At 41.8% G+C, this 17,412-nt stretch overlaps 1 protein-coding gene across 1 annotated transcript in view; it reads left to right on the plus strand.

Annotated features, from left to right (window-relative positions):
* The first annotated feature begins 10,158 nt into the window (after positions 1 to 10,158).
* Positions 10,159 to 17,412, plus strand: part of SAMSN1 (SAM domain, SH3 domain and nuclear localization signals 1) — a 143,290-nt gene continuing 136,036 nt past the window's right edge. The window contains exon 1 of the mRNA XM_066346956.1: positions 10,159 to 10,223. Coding sequence (XP_066203053.1) covers positions 10,200 to 10,223 — 24 coding nt within the window. The 5' untranslated portion in view covers positions 10,159 to 10,199. The remainder of the gene's footprint in view (positions 10,224 to 17,412) is intronic.

Here is a 17,412-nt window from a genome sequence, read left to right on the forward strand (position 1 = left end):
CTGCTCATTCTTAGCTAAGGGGAAGTAGGATGTAATAAAATGTACGCTGCATTTTATAATTGGAGGCCTGAGTTCAAATTCTAGATCATCTACCCTTTAGCTGTATCACCTCAGGTAAGTCACTTACCTCTTCTTAAGCCCAATTTCCTTATCACCTAGGTTTTTTTTTTCTTTTTGGGGGGGAGGGTAAGACGAAGCAGGTAAAGCATTTTGTAAGCTGCAGACTCCAACGAGCTCTACACATTCTCAGTTGCCTGTTGGACATTCTCTGCTGGGTGCCCCGTGTCCAAACCCATCTCAACACGCACCACCTAAGCTTCCGTTTTTCTCCTGACTTCCCGAATTCTATTAGATAGTACTACTGTTTTGCCAGTAGTTTGGGTTTCAAATCTCCGAATAAGTTTTTGATGGCTTTCTCTCATTTATTCTAACAAGCCACTCATTTATTTACTAATGTATGCATTCAGCCAAAGCTTATCAAACACCGGTTCTCTTCCTGGCTGTCGCACACCCTCCCTTAGCGGTCCCGGTCCTGTCTCCAACCAGACTGTGCTCCGTCTTCTCTCTGTTTCAAATTCTGCTCTTCTGGTGTAGAGATCCATCTTGCTCTGTCCACCTAGACCCTGACCGGATCTTATCACTTCTCTCCTGTGTTCTCTGCAGCCCCGGAGTCTCTCGTCTGGTGAGAAGACCACCTTATTCCTACTCTGGGCCCCTTAGGACCTTCCCCCATCACCTTCTAGGAAACAGCTGGGCCACTAAGCCAAATTGTCCCGTCTCCATCTCCCCGGTGGAAGAAGAGACTCAGATGCTCTGAGGGACACTGAGAATGTTATAAACATGGCTTCCTCATTTATAAAATGACAGGGATACTGACCACCTCTCCAGCTCATCGTGACACTAGATAACAAACAGGACCGGCATAGAGGGAGAGAAACCCCCAACCTGAGAGATCTTCCAGGAGACCTGGTCACGGTTCCCTGACACTGGGCACAACGCGCCTCGCGTGACAATTCAAAATAACAGCAACTTAGACTCTAATTAGAGAGATGAGAGGAGTGTTTAATAAAATGTGTGTCTATGGATGAAATATGAAACGCAGTGCAGGTGACTGAGTACGAAGTGAAAAGGTGAAGACTATGAAATAGAGTTCCTCGTAGAAGATGAGCAGAATAGCGTCTTTTAAAGAAACACATAAAATTGGCAGGAAGAGGGCAGGAGAATATTTTGAATGTGGAGAATCATATAGAAAAATACCCGGGAACAAAATGAAGTGTGACACTGTGGTTCTAGTCTGATACTCGGAGAGGGTGTGTTTTAGGGTAATAGGGTCTGTTTAGAGAAGAAAAAGTGGTGTCAGTTACTGTGGGTTTTTAAAAAATTATTGGGATGACATTGGTCAGTGACTGCAGACTTTTACATTTTAACCAAACAGAAATATGTATACGAGTCAACGTTCCTAATACCATCCAGATGTCATTTGCAATAAAAGCTAGGCATTCTGTTGGGTCGTTCTTAAATAAAGTTAGGAACTTAATGAATTTGTAAAGCCTTGATAGTATATGAAATTAATGGTGTCTAAACCCACTTTCGATGACATTATTTTAAATCTAAAACAGTATTTGTGGAGGGGAAATTAGGCTGCGTTTAGCCACCATCCTCCCAGGGAGGTTCCCCGGGCTTTATTTATGAACATGGATTACACTCCCTCCCTGGGTGGTTCGAGATAGAAAATCTCAAATGCGAAATCTTCGGGTCTGTCTCATCCACGGCCGGCAGTTTTTACAAATGAGGAGCGGAGAGAGGGGGAGGGGTCAAATGTCTTTCACAAGGTCTTATTTAGCCAGCGCTAGCATGAGACAAACTTCTCCCCAGGTTTTCAGTCTCATGCTTGAAAAAGTGCACATCCCGAAGGACCTGGAATAGCCATTACGGACAAAGAGCGAAGCTGGAGTGCATCCACCACCAAAGAGCCAGGCTTGCGCTCAAGCCGTAGTAATCAAGGAAGTGTAACCCTGGCGCAGAGCTATGCCGGTGAGACGTGGTCTAGATCCCAGAAACCCGCCCACACTGAAACCGTGCATGTGCAGGGCTGCCGCTGCACTTCGGAAGAGAGTCCATGGTCTTCTCAATAAATAGTGCTGGGTCTACTGGATAGATAGATGAAAAAAAAAAAAAAGATCCTTGACTCCTACCTCACATCAAAAACAGAAATTAATTTGAGATGACTCACAGACCTTGCATATAACAGCTAAGTCAATTGAGCTTCTAGAATAAAACATGGAGAATATATTCATTTGAAATAAGTAAAGAGTTGGCCCTGGCTGGTGGCTCAGTGGATCGAGTGTCGGCCTGGCATATGGACACCCTGGGTTGGATTATTGGTCAGGGCACACGGGAGAAGCAACCATCTGCTTCCTCCTCCTACCCTCTCCCCCTTCACTACGTCTTTCTCTCCCACAGCCAGTGGCTTGATGGGTTAAAGTGTGGCTCAGGTGCTGAGAATAGCTTGGTTGGTCCAAGCATGTCAGCCTCAGATGCTAAAAACAGCTCAGTACTCGAGCATCGGCCCCAGATGGGTTGCCAGGAGGATCCTGGTCAGCACTATCTCCCCTCTTCTCACCTAAAAAAATAAAATTAAAATTAAATTTAAAAAAATTAGATTTACCTCTAGCTAACTTAAAAGGCTTTTCCTCTCCACAACCCTAATTGCATTTTCTGGGCTCTGAGGTACCCTTTATGAGTATCATGAGCTACTAGAGGATGTTAGATATCCTCCAGACTAGAACTTCCCATGTGGTGCATGGTGACGTTCTTATACTCAAGGAACAGTTATATCATCTCCTTGGAGCTCAAAGGAGGGAGGGAAACTTGGAAGGGCCTCAGGAAAATAATTTCATCGGTATTTTTCCTGCTGCTGTGTGAAAACTGCTGAGAAAGACTGTTATGGGGATGAAGAAGCTGAAAACTTTCTGAGTTAGAAAGTTCCTTAGTTCTGAGGCTAGGTATAGGGTCCAGACCTTGCGGTTTTTGTTCTGATGCACTTTGGCCATGACACACTTCCTTCCTTCTTTTCAAGACAGACAGTAAAATTTAATGGCTGCTCTTGGTATGCACTTTAATTGGAACAAATTACCAAACTAATTTATAATAACAGTTTGCTAAATTCTCCTTGCAATTATTTTTTTACGTACATTGGTATCAATTTAAACAAAAAGGCTTTTGTTTTTGTTTTTGTTTCCAGGTGAGAGGAGGAGAGATAGTGAGGCAGACTCCCACATGCACCCTGACCAGGTTCCACCCAGCAACCCTGTCTGGGGCTGATGCCTGAGTACCAAACTATTTTTAGTGCCTGAGGCTGATGTGCTCCAACTGAGCTATCCTCAGCACCTGAGGCCGTGCTCAAATCAATTGAGCTACTGGCTGAAGGAGGGGAAGAGAGAGAGAAGAGAAAGAGGAAGGTGATGGGAGAGAAGCAAATGGTCACTTCTCCTGTGTGCCCTGACTGGGAACCAAACCCAGGACGTCCATATGCCAGGCTGACACTCCATCCACTGAGCCACCGACTAGGGCATAAAAAGCCTTTAACATAGATTCAATCATCACTTTTTTTTTAATATAGAAGTAGAAATTGGCAAGCATAAAAGTTAAGTGACTTGTCAAAATTTCATAGTAAGTTGTTGAATTAAAATGCAGGTCACCCTGGGCTCAAAGTGTATGCTCTTTGTACACTAGCATAATAACTACTTATTGGAATGACAAGTAGTAGTCAGCTTACCACGTACAGAAATTCTGTCTGCAGAAAAAATAGACAAAACGATAGCTCATTCTCAACATTTGAGAAGAGAAGCAAACGAGGGGAGGCCCTTGGGAAATTCTCCGTGCTGGCCAGGGCCTGTTCTCGTCTTTGTATCAGCAAAGGCTTGGAGGAGTGGGTGTCTGGGTGTAATGTAAAACCCCCAAGAGACCTTTACAAAAAAGAATCTTAGGATATTTGCTTGTTTATATTCCTTGTACCAGACACAGGAGTCAGAAAACCTTCATGGTGAAGAATAAAGACACATTTTTACAAGGATTTTAAAGTTAGATACTGAGTATTATCTTTAGATTCCCCAGTAGCCACCTCCTCCCTAATGGAAGGAGTCCTTGTAACAAAAGTATCCCTGACCCCAATTGGACTACCGGTAGGAGAAATAAATTCTTAAATTGTTACACATACACAGGGCTGGATATATAAGAAATAACTGGTTTCCTAAAACAAGCAAATGAGAAAGAACAGTTGGCATACCATGGCCCATAGATCTGGCCTTTCAGAAACTATTGAAATAAGTTGGGTTTCCATAGATGAATGGCTGATTCTGGATCCGAGGAGGAAAATACACCAGGTGAGCCACGGACATCCTGTTGTGCTAGAATTCAAACAGTTCAGAGGACAATAACCTGTTCTTTGCTAGAACACATTTACTGAAAGTCTCTCAATAGCCAAGACAGGATACATTGTGCATCGAAAAGAATATGAAAGAATTCACCGAAGCACATTGTATATAAAAAAATCTATGGGCCCTGGCCGGTTGGCTCAGAGGTAGAGCGTCGGCCTAGCGTGCGGAGGACCCGGGTTCGATTCCCGGCCAGGGCACACAGGAGAAGCGCCCATTTGCTTCTCCACCCCTCCGCCGCGCTTTCCTCTCTGTCTCTCTCTTCCCCTCCCGCAGCCAAGGCTCCATTGGAGCAAAGATGGCCCGGGCGCTGGGGATGGCTCCTTGGCCTCTGCCCCAGGCGCTAGAGTGGCTCTGGTCGCAATATGGCGACGCCCAGGATGGGCAGAGCATCGCCCCCTGGTGGGCAGAGCGCCGCCCCATGGTGGGCGTGCCGGGTGGATCCCGGTCGGGCGCATGCGGGAGTCTGTCTGACTGTCTCTCCCTGTTTCCAGCTTCAGAAAAATGAAAGGAAAAAAAAAAAAAAAAAAAAAAAAAAAAAAAAAAAAAAATCTATGAACTTATAATGTCATCAAAAAAGAGAAAGAAAAAGAAGAGGAAAAAGAAGGGAAAAAAGAGGAGAATTGGGAAGAAAAGTGATAATTCATTAGATAGCATTGAAACAATAACGAGAGCACTAACTCCTGACTCTGAGATTGTCACGTGTCCTTGTCTTTTTCTCTCTGTGCTGTCCTTTAGAGGACTAACTCCTGACTCTGAGATTGTCACGTGTCCTTGTCTTTTCCTCTCTGTGCTGTCCTTTAGAGCACTAACTCCTGACTCTGAGGTTGTCACGTGTCCTTGTCTTTTCCTCGCTGTGCTGTCCTTTAGGGCACTAACTCCTGACTCTGAGATTGTCACGTGTCCTTGTCTTTTCCTCGCTGTACTGTCCTTTAGAGCACTAACTCCTGACTCTGAGGTTGTCACGTGTCCTTGTCTTTTCCTCTCTGTGCTGTCCTTTAGAGCACTAACTCCTGACTCTGAGGTTGTCACGTGTCCTTGTCTTTTCCTCTCTGTGCTGTCCTTTAGAGCACTAACTCCTGACTCTGAGGTTGTCACGTGTCCTTGTCTTTTCCTCTCTGTGCTGTCCTTTAGAGCACTAACTCCTGACTCTGAGATTGTCACGTGTCCTTGTCTTTTCCTCGCTGTACTGTCCTTTAGAGCACTAACTCCTGACTCTGAGATTGTCACGTGTCCTTGTCTTTTCCTCTCTGTGCTGTCCTTTAGGGCACTAACTCCTGACTCTGAGGTTGTCACGTGTCCTTGTCTTTTCCTCTCTGTGCTGTCCTTTAGAGCACTAACTCCTGACTCTGAGGTTGTCACGTGTCCTTGTCTTTTCCTCTCTGTGCTGTCCTTTAGAGCACTAACTCCTGACTCTGAGATTGTCACGTGTCCTTGTCTTTTCCTCTCTGTGCTGTCCTTTAGAGCACTAACTCCTGACTCTGAGATTGTCACGTGTCCTTGTCTTTTCCTCTCTGTGCTGTCCTTTAGGTTAACCACAGCGCTACTTGATGAGAAAATTTTTCACTTTTCAAAATTCTCCTACTAATTAATGTGGAATGACCTACCATCAAAAACTATTTTGTAGCTTTTAATGAAATATTTAGTTTGAGTAATCAATAGACGAAACTATCTTAATATCAGCAAAACTGAGAAATATTGACTGCCCCCTGATAGGATACCACAGAGTATCCAGCATCACCTATAAAATGCTCTTGTAAAAAGTTGACTCAGAACCTAACCAATTTTTGTTTGTAGAAAGAAAGCTGATTTCCATTTATAGCAAACACCAGACATAGAAGAGTAAGTTAACACCGAAAGAAGCCACGGAAAATTCTGAATGTGATACACTCTTACAGGACTTAATATCTGCAATAAGTTAGTGGCAAGGAAGAAAATGAAAGAGAGATAGGAGAGAGAGAGAAAGTAAGTTCTAGACTTGAAAGACTTAAGAGCTACAGTAACCAAATGTGACATGTCCTTTTTTCTTTAGATGGTGATTCAAATGGAGCAAACAAAATGACACTATTTTATAAAGATCATTGGGGAATTTAATTACAGAAAGTTCTTCAACTATTGTATCTTGTCATGTAACAAAGCACTCCAGAACTTAGTCCCTTAAAACAACAGTAGTTTATTTTTTCACAATTTCACTGTGAGGCCAGGCCTCTTGGGGACAGCGCTCTGCTCCGTGGGCATAACCAGGGAGGCTCGCCTGAGACCTGAGGATTGATTTCTGCCATGGCCTCACTCGAGTGGACACACTGGTGCTGGCCGTCGACGTGGGGAGCAGCTGGCACTGTCCCAGGAGCCCTCAGATGTTTTTAATTAGGACTTTTCATGTGCTGTTTGGGCTTCCTCACAACGGGACGGTTGGGTTCCCAGTAGGAGGAAATAGAAGCTGCCAGTCCTCTGAGAAGCTAAGCTTGTATCTACCACGATAATTCTTCTGCCATATTCCATTCACCGGTGTAGTCACAGCTTCTGCCCACGTTCCAGGCACTGCAAGCTCGGATCTGTCTCCCTTTGGGGAGTGAAGGGGGGTATTTGACATTATCAAGGAATTAATTATAAGTGTTATAATTAGTGGTTATCTAAGCAAATGTGAAACATGTTAGAGATAAAAAGTGAAGTGTGTAAGACAGAAGTGATATGATATCGGGGGTTTAAAGTCCTTAAGTCGTAAAGAAAAATAAAGATAAAACGAGGTAGATGAAGCAAACTGTGCAATATCTTGATAACGTTTGAATATAGGTGATGGTAACGTGGAGGGATTATGGATTCTATTTTTGAGTATGTACAAAAATTTATACTTGATTTTTTTTTTTTAAATATTAGGATTTAAGCCAATAATAAAGCTTCTAAAAAAGGTTATAAGGAAGAGATTTGAAGTTTTTAGTTCATTTGGTTTTGATTTTGATCAAGTTTTAATATTACATCTTCTCAAAATATATCTTAACTAATAGCCCCGAAAAGTACTAAGTTGGGGAAGTATGCAGAAATAGAGGAAGGTACGGGGCGCTAAAGTTGGTGGGAGGCAAATATGAGGGCTGTGTGACATCGGTCATGACATCGGTCATGACATTGGTGGGAACCGAAGGCTTTGAGCCTCTGTGCCCCCCTTCTGACCACGGAGGGAAGGGGAGGTCACTGCAGACAGTGACTGTGACTCTGACTGGATTGGCCCTCTGCAGCGGTGCCAACAATCATCAGCCCACAAACCAAGTTCGTACGTGAGCAGAAGAACTCTTCTGGAGCAAACACTCTCAGTCTTGTCTGTTACCTGGAAACCAAAGCGTTCTTAACTGAGGATACTCTCAAAGCAGAAGTTGTCTCTGTTAACTCTCCAGGTTTTTAACAAATTTTTTTTTGTTTTATTTGTCTTAATGTGTATTGAATTTATTGGGGTGACATTAGCTAATAAAATTATATAGGTTTCAGGTGTACACTTCTATAACACATCCTCTGTACATTGTATAGTGTGTTCACCACCCCAAGTCAAGTCTCCTTCCATCACCGTTTATCCATCCTTTAGTTTCGTCTACTTCCTCCCACCCCCTTTCCTTCTGCTAATCATCCTACTCTTGTCTGTGTCTATGAGTTTTCTATTTTGTCTAACCCCTTCATCGTCTTCACCCAGACCCCAAACCCATGCCCCAGCAGCTGTCAGTCTCTTCTCTGTATCTATAAGTTCTTTTTTATTTTGTTCATTAGATTTCACATATGAGTGAAATCATATGGTACTTGTCTTTCTCTGACTGGCTTATTTCGCTTCGCATAATGCTCCCCAGGTCCATCCATGCTGTCGCAAAGCGTAAGAACACTTTCTTTTTTTATAACTGAGTAGTATCCCATTGTGTAAATGTATCATGGCTTTTTTTCTTATCCACTCATCTACTGATGGACACTGGGCTGCTTCAAATTTTGGCGATTGTAAATAATGCTGCAGTGAACAGAGGGGTGCGTACAATCTTTCGAATTAGTGTTTTGGGTTTCTTTGGCTATATTCCCAGAAGTAGAATATATAATTAAAGAACAAAGGACAACTGTAGATGCCCTTTCCAAGGGAAATAGAAATCAATGTTATTTAAAGGAAAAATAAAGCCAGGACTGGCTGAAGGAGAAACAGATTTGCAAGATCTAAGTTTAATTATCCAGCAACTCCATTTTGAGATATGTACTCAAAAGAATAAAGAGCAGAGACACAAATAGATTATTTGTATACACGTATTCATGGCAGCATTAATCAAAATAGCTAAAAGGCAGAAGGAACCCAAATGTGTCTCATCATATGAAGAGATAAACAACATGAAACAAAATGCAGTATTTATACATACAATAAATATCACTCAGCTTTAAACAGAAGGAAATTCTAACACAGTCTATAACATGGGTGAAGGCATTATGTTAAATAAAATAAGCTAACCCCAAGGACAAGTATAATATGATTCCATTTACATGAAGTACCTATGATAGTGAAATTCAGAGACACAGAAAGTAGAGTGGTTGTTGCCAGGGGATGGGGAAGGGAGGAATGGGGAGTTAGTGTTCAATAGTGACAGTGTTTCATTTTTGCAAGATGAAAAAGTTCTGGGGATGGGTGGTAGTGACGGCTGGGCAACAGGATGCATACACTCAATGCCACAAAACTGTATAGTGAGAAATGGTTAAATGGTAAATTTTATGTTACATATACTTTACCACCATAAAAAATGTGCTTATTTTACAGTATCTTGCTATATAAAAGATTCAACATTTGCCTTTTGTTTTCCTTTTTACTGAATTTGTTGGGGTGATGCTGGTGAACACAATTGTGCAGGTTTCAGGCGTCTGTTTCTACAACACACCTCTGTGCGCTGTATTGTGTGTTCTCCCCTCCCCAAGTCCAGCCTTTGCACATCACTGTTTATCTCCACATATCACGTGCAGATACGCCAGGACTTTCAGCCTTTTGTACACTGCATTTTCACCAATGAAATCAAAGTTGGTTTTGCATCTCATTTGCATAATAAAACAACTTTCTTGGACTTGTCATTTGCTTTTCTGATGCTTTTTTTTTTTAAATTTTTTTTAAACTTTATTTATTTATTCATTTTAAAGAGGAGAGAGAGAGGGAAAGAGAAAGAGAGAGAGAGAGAGAAGGGAGGAGCAGAAAGCATCAACTCCCATATGTGCCTTGACCAGGCAAGCCCAGGGTTTTGAACCAGCGACCTCAGCGTTCCAGGTCGAAGCTTTATCCACTGCGCCACCACAGGTCAGGCATCTGATGCTTTTTAATAAAAAGATGAAATGCTTTTTTTTCCATCATTTTATATTCATTTTGAAATATCCCCTAATTTTTGTAAGCAATATATGAATATATATAGCATATATATGGTTTGCTTTATATTTCTAATTTAGTTAGCTAAGTCTATAGTTAATGCAGTTTTCACTGCATTTTCCGTCCAGATTTTGGGAATATTTTCACCACCTTTGAATCTGTCTCCACAGATCATGGTAAGTCCCATTCTTTCATTCTATTAGTCAGGGTTTCTCATTGATTTAGGAAACTGTTCAGTAAAGACCGACCTCATTCGATAATGGTCTTGGAATCCCCCGGATTATGGTGGGATTTTGCTTTGTAATAATCTCCCAGGAGAACTGTCCAGACAGCTGTGAAGACCAGGGAGAGCTACGAGGGACGATCATATTTTTCAAAGCAGCAACGGACTGTAGTGGACCAAAATGAATCTCTTCTGCTTTTCACTGGTAAGTTTCCTTACATGCACCATTTACAGTCTCATTTTTTGAAACTCTTAATTACTTGAATAGATTAAATTCTATAAAAGATTGCAGTCCCCGCTTCCTGTCATGCATATGCCTGTGTAGAAGCAAATCAGGACAGTTTTAAAGAATAGAATTCTTCAGTCACTTATACCACTAAAAATATTGCGTCAACTAAAAGGAACAAAATTAGGGCATATCTTCAACTTCCTATGTGGCGATATTAATACATTCAGGGTCTGGTAAGAAAGTCCAAAAAAGAAAAAGGATAAAAGTGCATAAGCCAACACTATGCAGAGGCAAGTAATTTACAAAAAAAAAAAAAAGAAAAAATTATGTTTATCTATAACAATTACTGGTTGTTTAACATTTTGATGCTGGATTTGTATCATAAGTAAACAGCGTTTTTGAGTATTTTTTTTGTTATGACTACAAGAACAATTGTTGCAAAATATGCTGCATTTGGGTTGCTCGCCTTGCTTTGAGGCATCCTAAGAATCAGAGTTTTTTCTTTATTATTTGAGTAATGAATTCCATTCAATGCTGGCTTGCTTAAACCACCTTGGAGGCAGCTGTCTGAGTTTCACAACACTGTCAGTGCGAGGTACAGCAGATTACTCCAGACCCGCAGATGTGCTCACTCAAGGGTGGAAGCACCTCTCAACTATTTTACATTTTTTACATTATCACTCTTTTATTTTTCCCCCCATTTAGCCTGAAGTCGATCAGTGAGAGTTAGCCAGTAGTCAGACCTGGAGATGTTTTGTTATTCTAACCGGCCATTGTGACCATCTGCTAAAAGCTAGAAATGGGTTTCAAAAATAATTTTATTCATTTCTATCTGTGTCTACAGCGGGGCCTTATGCCTCTTCATCGGGATTTTCAAGATGTTGGTGGAGGATCCCTGTCATTTGGGGAAATAAAATGGTTGAAGTTAATGTTCGTTTTCTTTCCAAATTGCAAACAAGATTAACATGCAGGGCTGGAGATGGTGCCGACATAGGTTGTAATGCCTAAGCAGGAGGCATTTTTAAGCCAAGCGGGATTCGATTTTAGCGCATTTTGAAGAAGAAAAAGATGCGATTGTGCATGGTGGCAGGCTGAATCCAGCTCAGGGTGCCTCTGTTGCCCCAATTTAATTTACGAAACAACTAACTGCCAGGGCTCCACTCTGCTTTGTGTCAGATACGTCTGCCTGGAGAAATCCCGTTGTAGGTGATTCTGGTGGTGGTGTGCATTCTTTGCTCGTTGATCTAAGAGCACTGTACGGGGTTGTATATGAATGTACTTCCCAAGGAAAAGGGGTCGCAGCAGGGGCGGGGGCATCCTGAAGTCGCTCTGAATGCTACTGTCATCAGTGTGCTAATGTTTCTATAACAGAGCACGGCTCTGCATAGCGCGGCCTATGTCTGTCATCCGCTACCAAAGACATATAACCGTGTAATGAGCATGGCTGTCTTTGTAATATAAGGACAGGAACAAATACTCCAAAAAGGACTGCTTCAAAGCCATGCGTCGTAGACTTTATTTGACTGTAACTCTTTTCTTTCTTCTAAAATTATCCTTAAAAAAATTACTTGCTCAGGCCCTGGCCGGTTGGCTCAGCGGTAGAGCGTCGGCCTGGCGTGCGGGGGACCCGGTTCGATTCCCGGCCAGGGCACATAGGAGAAGCGCCCATTTGCTTCTCCACCCCCCCCCCCTCCTTCCTCTCTGTCTCTCTCTTCCCCTCCTGCAGCCAAGGCTCCATTGGAGCAAAGATGGCCCGGGCGCTGGGGATGGCTCCTTGGCCTCTGCCCCAGGAGCTAGAGTGGCTCTGGTCGCGGCAGAGCGACGCCCCGGAGGGGCAGAGCATCGCCCCCTGGTGGGCAGAGCGTCGCCCCTGGTGGGTGTGCCGGGTGGATCCCGGTCGGGCGCATGCGGGAGTCTGACTGTCTCTCCCCGTTACCAGCTTTAGAAAAATACAAAAAAAGAAAAAAGTACTTGCTCAGAAATGGATTGGATTAAACCATCACGGGCACTGAATTCATTTGTTCAAGCATCCCAAAATGTATATATTAGCCAAATCACATTTTTTCAAATAAGAAAATGTCTATAAGGGACTTGAAAACAATAACCATCTCGGGTGCTATTTACTCCTTCCTGTAGACTAAATAAATCAAGTCACTTGGTGCGTGGGTCCTCAGCCGGGGTGTTATGACACCCCACTGTGAGAAGAGGGTGGGATTATAGCTTTTCCCAGAAATTGTGCATAATCCAAAGCATGTTTTATTGTTGCCTGGATGAATGTGAAAAATACGGGACTGCATTTTAAAAAAGAGATTAAAAACCACCGATTTAGTGGAAAGAAGGATTGTGGAACCATAAAGTGGAGGTATATATAAATATATTGACCTTTACATGGTCAGGAAGGAGGTGATTTTAGATATTAAGTGTCACATAAAGATTATCACTAAGGAAAGCCAGGGGAAGAGTTGAACAGTCTCCTATTTTAAGTGTAGAGGGGGATTGTAAATCTTTTAGTAAATGTGGTTTTTAAGAGAAATATAAGGCAAACTTAATGAACTACTCATTCTGAACCAAGAATCCTATAAATAATCCATTAAAAGTGATTGCTATTATTTTGGATCTATAACCTCGAAATGGGCACTATCTTTCGAAAGGGAAGCAAGAATGTCCTTTTATGTATGCCATTCTGACTCCAGAATTGTTCTCAGAGTCTCACATGGTGATAGGGCTCTTAGAAAGCTTGTTCATTAGAAGCAAGAGGATTTTCTTGTTGAGATCACCATATCGTTCTTGAATTGAAGGTTACCCATCAATTATCTCTGCACCATTTCTTCGGCAATTTGCGATGCTGCCCCTCTCTTTATTTGAACTCTCTGTCACTGCCCCACTGGGTTAGCTCTGCCTCTGTCCTCGTACCCACTCTCTTCCACACCTATTATGATAATTCCAGTGCCAGGTAGATGCCTCACTCAGAAGAATACTTCTCCTTGCCCTTCTTCAAAATTTGGACTGTTCAAGTCTTCTATGCAAATTTAGGATCATCTTGTCAAGTGATGGAAAAATCTTTGATGGGATTTTGATTAAGACAGATTTGATTTTTTTTAATATCTTCTTTACTAAAAATGAGTTTCATCATGGGGTGTAGTTCTTCTACCCCAAACATGTATAGCTCGTCATTTCATATTTTTCATGGCCTTTAATGATGTTTTTATATGTTCTCTATAAAATTTTTGCACACCTTTTGCTAAATTTATTGGTAGGGTGGGTCTAAGAATTTTAGTGACTGTAGTGATTATTGTTTTCTTGATTAAGTCAGTTTTGCTGACTTAAAGGTACATTATTAATATTCAGATATTGGCATTATAAGTAGTTTTACAGAATTTTAAGAATGCTGGTGTCAGTGGTTGTTTGTTTTTCAGTTTTTATTTGTAGATAATCTGTTTTACTCTTCTTTAGCAACTTTTCAACTTCTCCCTCTGTTCTATAACATTGATAAAAGAATTCTATACTGGCAGGCACCCTAGTCTTCTTCCTAATGTCCCTGTAATCACTTCTGCTTGAGTCTTCCAGAGGTTTTTATTTTTCTAATATAATTGTTTTAGATTGTATTTATTTGAGAGAGGGAGAGAGAGAGAAAAAAAGAGCCGGGAGGGAGGAGCAGGAAGCATTAGCTCTCATATGTGCCTTGACCAGGCAAGCTCAGTGTTCTAGGTTGATGTTTTATCCACTGTGTCAACACAGGTCAGGCCCAGAGGTTTTTGATAAATAAATCTACTGAGGTTAAGGAAGTCCTGTCTTTACAATTCACTAAGATTTTTATCATAAACAATAAATTTTTCAGATGCTTTAGACCAGTGGTCGGCAAACCGGGGCTCGTGAGCCACAGGAGGCTCTTTGGCCCCTTGAGTGTGGCTCTGGGGTGTCCGTAGGTCAGGCCATGGGGAGACTCCAGGCAGGATACACGGTGCGGGGGAGGTGCATGATTCATGCAGGAGTTGAGTGAGCATGTAGCACACCAGCCCAGGTTTGCCGACCACTGCCTTAGACTATGTATTAAAACATTAAACTTTCTCTCTTATATTTTAATGTGTATTTAACCGTTGAAGCATCTCTATATCCATAGATTAAATACTGCTTGACTATGGTCTATTTTTTTACATACACTATTAAATTTAATTTTGTTATCATTATATTTAGGATTTTAAAAAATTGTGTTATAAATAAATTTGGCCTATAGTTTTCTTGAATTGACAAGGAAATTATGTCATTTGATTTTTCTAGAATTCCTCGTAATCCTCCTTTTAGTATTTTCATAGGCCCTCCACACTTCTACCTGAATGTTCCATGTGTTTTCTATTTACTGTCCTTCTATTCCACACCTGTAATGAAAACTCAGCATTTTCTAATTCTTTTGAGCAGTCTACAGTTTATCCCAGGTTTTGATTAGTTCTATCAATTTCTTTTATTTATTTATTTTTTTACTGAGGTGACATTGATTAATAAAATTACGTAGATGTCTGGCGTGCCTTTCCATAACACACCATCTGACACGGCACTCAGTGTTCACCGCCCGGAGTCAGGACTCCGTCCGTCACCATTTATCCCCGTTACCCTCTTCCACCCCACCCCACCCCTTCCCTCCGTAATCACCGCACTGTAGTCCCTGGCAACGAGCCCTTCGGTCCTTTGTTTAATCCCTTCACCCAGCCCTCCACCTCCGACCGACAGCTGTCAGTCTGCAGTCTGTTCTCTGTATCCATGAGTCTGTTCCACTTTTTTAAAGTTCATTTTGTTCACTTTTAAGACTTTTTTTGGAAATCTTTTTTTTTTAATTTTATTTATTCATTTTAGAGAGGAGAGAGAAATGGAGAGAGAGAGACAGAGAGGGAGAGAGGAGAGATAGACAGAGAGAGAAGGTGGGGAGGAGCTGGAAGCATCAACTCCCACATGTGCCTTGACCAGGCAAGCCCAGGGTTTCGAACCGGCGACCTCAGCATTTCCAGGTCGACACTTTATCCACTGCGCCACCACATGTCAGGCACTTTTAAGACTTTTTACATTTTTTTTTTTTACAATTTAATGGTTCTTGTTCTATTTTTGCTTATTTTGTTTTCATTATAGATGATTTATTCTTAATTGGAGTTTGTTTTTCATTTGACTCTGTGAAGATAAATATTCTTAAGGTATTTCTCCATCCAGTTGAGGATTTTAACTTCATCTGGAATAAGATGTCTCATTTTTAATTTTTTTCTTTTTATTTATTCATTTTAGAGAGGGGAGAGATAGAGATAGAGAGAGAGAGAGAGAGAGAGAGAGAGAGAAAGAGAGAAGGGGAGAGGAGCAGGAAGCATCAACTTCCATATGTGCCTTGACCAGGCAAGTGCAGGGTTTCAAACCGGCGACCTCAGCGTTCCAGGTCGACGCTTTATCCACTGCACTACCACAGGTTAGGCAGATGGCTCCTTTTTAGACTGTCAATTCTGCTGGCTCTCATTCTTTCATTTGATCCTTTCATGTGTCTTGGCTAATGTTGCATCATAGCGATTTTTCTCTTTTTCTCTTCTCTCTCTTCTGGTGTCTCTGACCCTCCTCTCCCTCTCTTCCCCCAAGCTCCACTCTCTCTCACTCTCTTTTTCTCTCCCTTCTGACCTTTTCCCATTCCTCCATCCAGTTGGGAGGCAAAATCTCAGGTCTGCCTGTGGCCCCAGTGTAGAATCAAGGCTTGTACTGCTGGTCCAGAGAGCTCACCCCAAGGGGATATTCGGTGTCTTACTCATCCAATCCCAGAACCAGCTGAGTTCGTTCAGATTCTGGTGAGTCTGCTGAGTTGCTGAATTTTGCTTTTCTGGTCTGCAGTTTCTTAAAAGCAAGGGCCTCAACAATTACTGGAGGGAGCTTTTTATCAGCGTCCTTTCCTCATGAGTGCTGTAGTAGCCCCTGGAATTCAGCAGGAAGTTTGCTTCATGTGGAGGACGTGCATCTGATGCATGTTACCCCACAAGGCCCCAGTCGGGTCCGTGTTTCCTGTGTGAGAGAGGGCGTTTCACAGGTTCAAAGCTCACCTCTCCTCACCACTTTTTGTTAGGTTTTGGGGTTCTCTACATATTTATGTATTTTAGAAGGCACATGTTTTAGGTCTTAACTGGGTCTTTTTAATTGTCCTAATAATTTGCCAGGTGTTTGGAGCAAGTTACTTACGATTGCTGATTGTAGAGCATATTTGCTGAGAGTTCTAAAGGTAGACAATGCAAAAGCAATTAATCTTCACTTTGTATTTAAAAATGGTCTCATTTTTTAAAAGTATATTCTAAATGCAACACTATAGTTTTTTTTACTCATTGTTTCAAGCAAGAACACTTTTTCATAATCCGAGAAGCATTTGTATTGATGACAGCATTATCAGCATCACTAGTTACCATGCCTAGAAACTTTCTATATACTTAGTATCTACGTCTCTCCCTGAAGGCTGTTTCTAGATGATGCCATAATTTTCATCTCAAAACAATAAAATTTAACAATTCATTTCAGTTAATAAGTTTGCTTTCCAAATACAATGATTCACAATATAGTTCACAATGGTTTTAGATACATTTTAAAACCAGGAGCAGCACGGTCCTTTGCAGAAACGACTACATGAGGTTATTTGGGAATAGCGGTGCTTGCAGCGCTGGTGGACAGTCGATTCCTGTGAGCGAACTCGTCGCGAGGGCCCAAGGCAATGTGTATCATCTTAAGCGTTTTACCTGCTCTACCTGCCAGAATCGCCTGGTCTCGGGAGATTGTGGTTTCACTACATCAATGGCAGTTTATTTTGTGAACATGATAGACCTACAGCTCTCATCAGTGGCCATTTGAATTCACTTCAGAGCCATCCACTACTGTCAGACCAGAAGGTCTGCTAAAAGGTCAAAGTCATGCAGAATGCCTGCCTTCATCCCAGATTTTGTTCATCACAGGTGGATCCCATGTGTCCTCAGTAGACAAGTCACCTTTGTAGCTAGCACCATTGCCAGCCAGCTCCATGCCATTGCACCTTATAAAATTCATTGTTTCATAAAAGATAAAAATAAATAAACAGCATTATATTTAATATGAAAACTGTAAACCTTAATATTAATGCCTTCAGTGGACTTGTGAACCACTTTTGCTGTTCCAAGTACCTATGGTG

This window comes from Saccopteryx leptura, chromosome 8 (genome assembly GCF_036850995.1).
Source record: "Saccopteryx leptura isolate mSacLep1 chromosome 8, mSacLep1_pri_phased_curated, whole genome shotgun sequence".
Taxonomy (NCBI): Eukaryota; Metazoa; Chordata; class Mammalia; order Chiroptera; family Emballonuridae; genus Saccopteryx; species Saccopteryx leptura.